This window comes from Embiotoca jacksoni, unplaced genomic scaffold (assembly GCF_022577435.1).
Source record: "Embiotoca jacksoni isolate LCO1_2020_lvr unplaced genomic scaffold, fEmbJac1.0.p SCAF_6, whole genome shotgun sequence".
In the NCBI taxonomy this organism is placed as follows: domain Eukaryota; kingdom Metazoa; phylum Chordata; class Actinopteri; family Embiotocidae; genus Embiotoca; species Embiotoca jacksoni.
This window is the reverse complement of record NW_027185414.1, coordinates 3,070,001-3,079,037: the sequence shown is the minus strand read 5'-3', so window position 1 is coordinate 3,079,037 and position 9,037 is coordinate 3,070,001. Positions and strand designations below refer to the sequence as shown.

The 9,037-nt window shown below is 41.1% G+C and overlaps 1 protein-coding gene across 1 annotated transcript in view; it reads right to left on the bottom strand.

The window, feature by feature from the left end:
* Positions 1-189: 189 nt before the first annotated feature.
* itfg1 (integrin alpha FG-GAP repeat containing 1) overlaps positions 190-9,037 on the bottom strand; it is a 154,313-nt gene continuing 145,465 nt past the window's right edge. The window contains exon 18 of the mRNA XM_069173976.1: positions 190-1,246. Within this exon, the coding sequence (XP_069030077.1) occupies positions 1,187-1,246 (60 nt within the window). The 3' untranslated portion in view covers positions 190-1,186. The remainder of the gene's footprint in view (positions 1,247-9,037) is intronic.

The following is a 9,037-nucleotide window of genomic DNA, read 5'->3' as shown; positions in this document are numbered from 1 at the left end:
ATATAAAGATGAATATTTTGAGTGTAAATTCCCCTCAAGCTTCCCAGCAAACAAAATAAACAAAAGATGTTCTTCGAAAAAGGAGCTTCAGGGAGAAGATTCTTAAACGTGGTGTTTTGTGGTTTTGGAGGTCTGACGTGCAGCTTTAAGGAGAGCAGAGCAGGAAAAAGACTTGAAGTTAACGTAACATTTGATGTAAGCAGAAGAAACCTTTATTGTCGAACTCGGGAAGTAAACACTTTTAGTTGCTTGAACATTCATTTGCAAGCTAAATCCACAACATAAAATAAATTACAGACACCCACAGTTAATCATTAGTTAAAAAAGTGCAAACCACATTTAAAAAAAAAGGCATGAGCTCCTTCTTGGAAAACAAATATCTGGAGTGATTGGCTCGATTAAGGTTTAAAAGATAACATCAAATTAAAACTTTATCTCGTGCCTTATTCAGCAGGACAAACAGGGTTCAGACTATTTGCTGGGGCTTCATACAGTAGCATTAGACATTTGTAGGATGCATCTCCTCTTTTTTGGCACTCCCATGAAGCGCTGTGATACAATCAACTGAGAAAAAAATGAATTTGCAGTCAGCAGGGCCGAAGCCCATTCATCACTTTTGGTGAGATTGGAAGCAGAAAAACGTTGCGCGGCATCATTATATCACGTGTCCACTGTTGGTTCACTCGCCACCAGTTGCTGCTGCACCTTCTGAGATCAATGTCACAGAATTCAATCCAGTTTAATTTCACTGAAAAAAACCCACACCAAAGACTGTAACATTTCAACATTTGATGCAAAAGGTGCATTCCTTCCATCAACAAATATAAACAAACATCTTATTGGAGTTACTCGTCTGACATGAATCCGTTTCATTTTGTCAAGATACAACACAAGCGATGATGACGCTGCTAATTCCAGCCGCGCCACAGAAATCCCTGCTTTAAATTTCCCTGCGTGTCTCTGTGGCCTTGTTGCAGCTCCTGTACTTCTAACACTGGAATGAATAAATGAAATGGAACATAAATATTCACGTCTGACTCGAGGACTGAAAAATATCAAAAAGAAACGTTTTGGGGCGAATGAGCATCCGTTTATTGGCCCTTCAGATGAGTCTGGGTGAAAATGTGTGCAGGGGAGAAGGGAGTGGTCGGGTGAGGATCGTCTCCCACGATGCAGTTCTCTTCCTTCACATGGCGTCGAAATGGAAACGGTGGGCTTCCTGCCTCTTCTCCCGGTCGTCCGCTTTCTAAATGACACACAGAGAATCACAATCAAATATGATCATTTAACTTGGAGTGCTGTAAGGACTGGGACATACAGTACCCTGAACTTTACTGCTGACTTTTCAACAGCCTGCATTCATTTGGAAAATCACATGCTGTGTAACAGCACAGAGTTTATATGTATTTGTAAAAAACAAAAGTATGTCATTAAATTAGTTACTTTTAAAAAGGTTGGTGATTACAGAGGGGTTACATCTGAATATATTATATATATATATATATGAAATGTAGAATATAACATTGATTCTGTTGCTTTGCATCCTTTTGCTTTGTGTCTACATCTAAACAGGCTCCATGTGCTCAAAGTCTGATCCTCGTTTTTGATTGGTTCTCTTGTTTGAATTCACACCGCCTCTCGTCTGTTAATCAAATCCATGTGCATTACTGTAAACCATTACACCAACACGGTTGACCATGTCGTCAGATGAGACCAAAACATATTTACAGAGAGTCATTCAGGACCGAGTGATAGAAACAGTGATCAGGAACCCGCCCCGTTGATAGTTCTCATCACTCAGCATCTCAGCAGTCGACCTGAATGAAGACTTGGTTGGAGGTTCTGGAAAAATTCTTTCCTCCAGTCAGTTTTCATTTACATACTTGTGATTTATTTTGGTTGTTTGTGCTTTAAAATCAAAACAATTCCATTCAATTCCAGTAACCAACTGGGTTCTGTTGTGGGTTTATACAGTTTACATTTAGTTTTTAGAAGTGTCCAGCTTTATTGTCCCATTTAAAACATTTGTTAGAAAATCAAATCTATCAAATGTAATAAGTTACATTATATTGGCAAAGTAATAACAATAATTACATTACTCATTATATTTTCAACAAAGTAACTTATTACAGTTCAAAAGTTGCCCTACCAAGTATGTTGTAAAGACTGTAAAGCCCATTGAAACTAATTTGTGATTTGTTATATATATATATATATAAAATATTGATATTGATATCTATATTGATGACTAACAACTACCTGCCCAGCTCTTTAATAACGACCAGAAAACAACACAGCTCTGTTTGAACAGCCTCAGTTTGGGAAGTGAAATTACCGAGGAGAGTGATTTGGACTACAGTGATTTCACCTGTTATTGCTGCAGAGCAGACTGACCTGGTCTCTGGACACTCCACTATAAACAGGTAAAGAGTGTCTGCTCCTCTAACTTCGCAATAAACAAGCACAACATGTGTAACCATAGAAACTAAACAGATCAAAGCAGGTGGCAGCCGGAACCAGAAAAGATGCCTATTAACTAAAACTGTTAGTAAACTAGTACATTTCTGAAACGCAAGCTGAGAAAAGAGCTGAAATTTGCCATTCAGAGAATCCTTTAAGTTGGATCAGAAGTTTCTTTCAGCAATCACAGCCAAACTGCACGGGTTCAGATTTGAAATAAGCCAGAGCTACGGTCGTCACTGACTAACCAGTGAACACTCTTTATTTAAATACCTTAATTGGCAGATAAGTAGTTTATTTAAGTCCTTTTTCATGTATAACAACATCTCCCAATTAACTAGTCACACTAGAATCCCCACCATGTGGTTGCATGCCTCCAACCAGTTACATAGCTGTTTATATCCAGGTCTGTCCAGACTCATACAAGTAGTGGAGACTTTGAAGGAATTTGTCCAATAAAGCTGATCAATACAATCAGCACCAGTTCAGTATTCTACCAAATATGAAACATGGTCACAATCTCCCTTCTGTTCAGTTATAGTGGTGAATAATGGACAGAAAACTGTTTTGGCCCAACATTATGATATCGCAGCGAAGTTGACCTTTGACCCCAGGAAATCAAATGCCATCACTTGGTAAATTTATCCATTTTGACATTTGTGTGTAATTTTGTCCTAATTAGTGTATGAATTATTGACCTGTGGCGACAAACTCGTTTTGCGAGGTCACAAAATTTAAATCGGTCCATCCTTCAGTCCGAGTGAACATTTGTGCCAAATGTGAAGTAATTCCTTCGAGACGTTCCTGAGACATCGCGCTCATGGGACGGACGGACGACCTGGGGACATAATGTCTCGGCCCACAGCTGTCGCCTGCGCAGAGGCATGAAAAAAAAAGGCCTCTGGGGGGAGAAATGAGCAAAGAATTTAATATGGTGAACTTTTAATAATCAAATTTGCTGCGCTTCCAGGAGAGAAGACATGAAGCTCAATTAGACGTCTAGTGGGGAAGTTTATCTTTTAATATTTAATTATTGTGCAACAGGTAGGAAAAAAAGCCACTTCCCTTATCTATTATCTCTGCAAATACTGTCTAATACGATCTCAGGAGAAAGTGAAAACACAGGAAATCATGACATTAATAAGAAACCAAACTCACAGACTCATGTGGATGTGAAGAGACCTCGAAGGAAAAGTGTTTATGGAGAATAACGTACATTCATAGCCAACAGTGTATGATCATCATCTGGGCAGAGCAGCAGAGCGAGTGACCCACAGACAGACAGACAGACCGACCGACAGACAGAATGACAGACAGACAGACCGACAGGTGTGATGGCTGGAGGCGGCGGTGTTCGAGCTCTGCTGTGAACAGGCTGACAGACGTGCACCTCCTCCCCCACGCAGCACCTCCTCCCCCACGCAGCACCTCCTCCCCCACGCAGCACCTCCTCCCCCGAAGGCCCCACTCACGTCACCTGCTCCGAACACTCCTGGTGCAGCGAGGAGAAACTATTAGCCCGCAGCAGCGGACTTCTTTTTTTTTTTTTCTTCCATGTTTTCAGTTTATGTCTTTGAACTGACAGCCGACATCGCCCGACATAAACCGAGTGCATTTGTGATTTGCCCATGAAAAGCAATTTTGTAATTTCGGCGGGCCGGGTAGCTTACATCCCCACAGTGCTTCAGGACTGATGTTCCGTTCTTACTGAACACAAGAAGAAGAAAGCAGTGGGGAATGTATGAACAGTCACGGTTGAAGTGATGCTCCACCCTAAATCTCTCTTTTAGGTGTCAAATCAGACGCCCGAAGACTTTAAAGGGAGCTCGAAGAAGTTTGTAGTTTTCACCAAAAAAAATAACTCGGCACTTCTGTCCGAGTGTTTACTGTTTACAGCTCCACCCAAACGGACGGGTTAGTCTGATGTTTCACTGCCTACAAACAGAAAGGAGCATAGCTGAGAAGATATTTGATGAGTTAGCAGTCATGAGCAGGGCTGGGTGTCATTTCTTTTCCAATACCAGTGCCAATATAACATCTGTGTTGACAGAGTGCCTTGACGCCCTACCTTTAGGGTCACAAACATGTGACATGTTCAACAACACAAACCCCCAAACTTCTCGAATGTCATGTCATCGAAAAACAAATAGTTAAACAAGGTGTGATGAGAAAGGTCAGAGATTGTTCCTGTTGTGGATGAACTGAGTGCAGCACAGGGATTTGCTGAGGAAGCAATAACCTTAGTGAGTAATTGTTGCAAGTTACAGCACATTGCTCGATCACCTGAGTTACACATGTTTTTGTGCGCATTTGCAACTTTTGGAAAATTCTGGAAGTCTGTGATAGAGATCCTTAAAATGCCTCAAAGACTTCCAATGAAGCCATGAGCCAGATGAGGTGTTTTGAGTGACATTCGTGTTTCTGGAGGGGCACGATGTCACTGATCGAGAGCACGTCAGGTCAGGAGCGAAACCAGGTGACTTTTCTTCTTTTCTTCTTTTCTATTTCTCTCTTTATTGGGATTGACCTTCAAACATCCAACAAACAATTTCCATCTCACACAACTTTTTTTTTTTTTTTTTAATTCAGTATTCAACTCATTTAAACTGGGTTAAACACTTTAAACATTGATCTCCTTTGCAGCCCTTTTGATCAATTACTTAACTTGCTTATCAGGTGTGTTTTCTTTCTCATTGGTGGGGTTGTGCAACGTGAAGTCAGACTGTCAACACCGACTTCTACTGGGATGTTCTCACTCCTCTGAGTGAAAAAAAATTCTGCGTACATGACCTGAACTGGGCTGCAAATGACAAGGCGTCCACTCGGAGCATGTTAAAAATGCACAAGTTTCTCACCTGATTTGGATTCCTGCAACTCAAGTTTCAGGTCCATGGTGACGTTGCTAATCTGCACATACTAGTCATTGTAAAACTCAGGTGCAGATGTTTATTAACCTAAAAGTAGTTGCTCAAGAAAGTTATTGCTAAACCCTGCTAAGTGCGCTGCACTCTGTTTGTGTGCAACAGGGGCAGTCACAGTGCTGCTTTTAGATATCATGTTTTACATCTTTTACAAGTCTTGTCACAGGATTTCTTGGATAAATTCAAATTTATGATTTATAATTACTGACAACATCATGTGTATATTGAAAAAAATACTGGCGGGTGTAATCATTATCCATCCCTCCCGGCAATGTGGTGTGAATGATTCTTCCTTCCCCAACACACATCTAGTGTAAGTAATGAGGGTCAACATCCACAGTCCTCACTAAGTGGCTATCTTCCAACATTTCTGTCTTTTTAGTTCAACATTCTCCTGTTTTCTAGGGCGTTCCTGGCTGAGCTGCAGCGGGCGACAGCAACACAAAGAGAGGGAATTTTGTGCTAAAAATATATATTGGGATAGTCTCCTTGGTTTGAGTAACTCTGACTGCTGAACCTTACATAAGCTTTGGCTCAACTTTGCATTTTTGGTCAGAGTGAGGACCACGGATTTGTCCTCCATCTTTTACAGTGGAATTGCGGCAGTCGGGGATGAGTTTCCCATGTTTTCCTCACGGGACACGTGTGATCACATGTATGGCACATGTTAAACATATGTTGCAACCCATGATAACATGGGGAAATAGTTGGAAAAGTTTTCAAATGGGAATCTTCATGGGCTTCACACAACATGTTTCACATGTGCAAAATCACGTGATCACAGGAGTTTTTACACATGTGAAATTCCTGTGGTTACTTTTGTATCTTGGTAGTTTCAACTCTATATACGAAGATAATTGCATGTTTTGTGAGAAAAAGTCAAATATTACCGATATAATAATTAACTTAATCTTTTTCCTGAAAAGTACAGAAGATGTAAAAATAACCATGGAGATGAAATTCTGAAGTTAAGTACAATTGTACATTATTTAAGTTGAATTCAGTTTAACCCAGGGGTGTCAAACTCATTTTAGTTAAGGGGCCACATACTGCCCACTTTGATCTCAAGTGGGCCAGACCAGTAAAATCATAGCATAATAACGCATACATAACGACAATATTTCTCCATGTTTAAATCATTGGTGACGGTTTTTGGACGATAAACCCTATTTTAAGGTCTTTCTACAATAAACTAGAAACATAAAGAGCAAAAACTCAGACATCAGCCCACTGTTTATCCGCCTGGGCTCTCCTCTGCAGATTCCCGAGCAGCGAGCGCTTCTTCCTCCGGAGCAGACGTTGCATCTACGCTGTTTTTGAAGCAATTATTGGATCAATTAAAACAATTACAAAACGTTTGTACTCATAAACCTCCATATTCTCATAGAAATGCAATTTATGTCTTTCTGTAATTTTCACACTTAGCAAAGTCATCCGGCGGGCCGAGCTGGACCCCCTGGCGGGCCGGATCCGGCCCGCGGGCCGTATGTTTGACACCCCTGGTTTAAAGTGTTTCAGATGTTGCATTCATCACTTTGAGGATTAAACTTGATCATGTCCCAGAAAAGAGTAGTATTTTATTCAGCAGAGTAATATAATGTGGTTTGATTTAAGGAGTGGAACATTCTTCTTCAGAGGTCACCGTTTGACAGTAGTTGAGCACAAATGAATAATAAATATTCCACATCATGTGGACTGGTGACAGCGCAGTCAATAATGTATTTAAATCTGTTTTGCGAGCTCTGGTGAAATGAGGGAGGAACAGGCATCAATTTTAAAGTATGTGAATGAAACAATCCTTTTTTCATTCCCAACATGTTGTCTAAATGTTGCAGCAGATGACGACAGGACATCTGCTGTTTTTGTTTAAACCTAATCAGTACATTAGAGAGACTTTTAGAAATTAATGTCTCTTTTATGGAGCAGCCGGTCCATCCCTGATGCTGACTAATATGCTGCATCCAAACGACGGCCAGCAACACATTGACTCCACTTTCTTCTCACGCCGGTTCTGGTTTCTAATAAAGCCTTCATCTAGCTTCAAAGCTACCAGCGTCTCACGAGGCCTTTTCTGTTTTGATGCAGCATGTTTTTAGGAAGCAGATTGATTGGTGTGATGTTCTTTCCTTACGATAACTGATAACTGTGCTGCTGTCGAAGCCCGCTTTAATTGACTGTCCGGGGGATACCTCCAAATTGTCGTCCTGAGGCTCAAATCATCATTAAGCAGCAGAGCATTGATTTGTGTCCATCTAAAGGTTTTACTGACAGTCGTGGGTGCGCGTCAAAAAGCAGGTGGAAAGCTGCAGTGATGCATGCTGAAGTCTCACCGGGCTCTAATGTCAACTAATTAAAGTTTGGCCCGTGTAGAGATGAGATTGATTACAATCTGCTTCACTGAATGACTTCCTGTGTGATCCAAACACACCATTCATCTTCTTGCCTTCCTGAATCATATTCATGTGGATGTTTCTTAATATCCCAGCTAATATCGCATCGCATAGAAGTTCACCGGATCTGCATGAAAGCCCTGTTGGCTTGTTAGGCAGGACAACATGTCTTTGCCCCGGTGCTTTGCCCTCCGCCTGACTTTGTTATTAGAGGAGCAAATACCAGAGGCGGCAGTGCAAACACACAGAAATGCCAAATGTCAATCAGCGGGCTCGCCCTGACCTTAGTGGCCGTTAAAAGAGACGGGAGGTGATGAGATACGAGGGTGGACGTTAGCAACCCGAATACATGATTCACCCTCAATCTTTTACTCCCTGAAAGGTGCCGAAGGTTACACCACACTAGTGGTCCCGAGGTGTGCTTCTCAGGTGTCAAGACCAGCCATGTACTCCAATTTAAATCCTATTTGTAGTGTTTTTTTAAAGTGTCAATCTGAGCACAATGTTAGGTGGACTAGTAGACGCTGGAGAGACAATATGGATGAACACTGCTGGACCTAAGTTAGAAATGGTTTGGATTTAAGGTTAGAAAGTTTTATCTGTTGGTAGATATAAAAAAATGATGATGCTGTGTCTACATTTCAGTTGGAGCATTTCAAAGATGTTGATATTCATGAAGCTCTGCTTTGCAGAATCATCAGTATAAAGGATGACAGTAAAGCCTGAGCGCATTAAAATATAAGTAAAAAGAAGTATGAATTCAAAGGAGCATTTCAGTGATAATTTCAATCATTGGAACTAAAATTCTGTTGCATGCACTGCAGATATAGTGGAAGTTCAGGCTCAGGCATGGTAGAAAATTGATTATAGATTTTAGCCTGGTATCATTAGACCTGAATTCACAGCGTGAATATAGACGTCTGGATAAACTCCATTAGGGATTGTTTCCAGTCATTTTAAAACTGTTGGAACAGCCTTTTAAGCGATCGGCAGTGACCACCATATGATGAATGTTGTATGGTGAAACTCAACCACAGCGCTCCGGTTGGAACTTCATTTAGAAACAAACACTGGACTTCAGTCTTACCGCACTTGGCCAAACCCACTGACTGCTGATTGGTCCTCCAATTCAGAGCGGCTGAATGAACCTTAATACAAACCGGGTTCCCAGACTGTCATCACAGCGAAGACTCAGGGCTGAGCTCAACAGGTGGGCGGAGTCAGGCTGAATACATTTGGTAATTTGACTCAAATTTACTTTTTGGT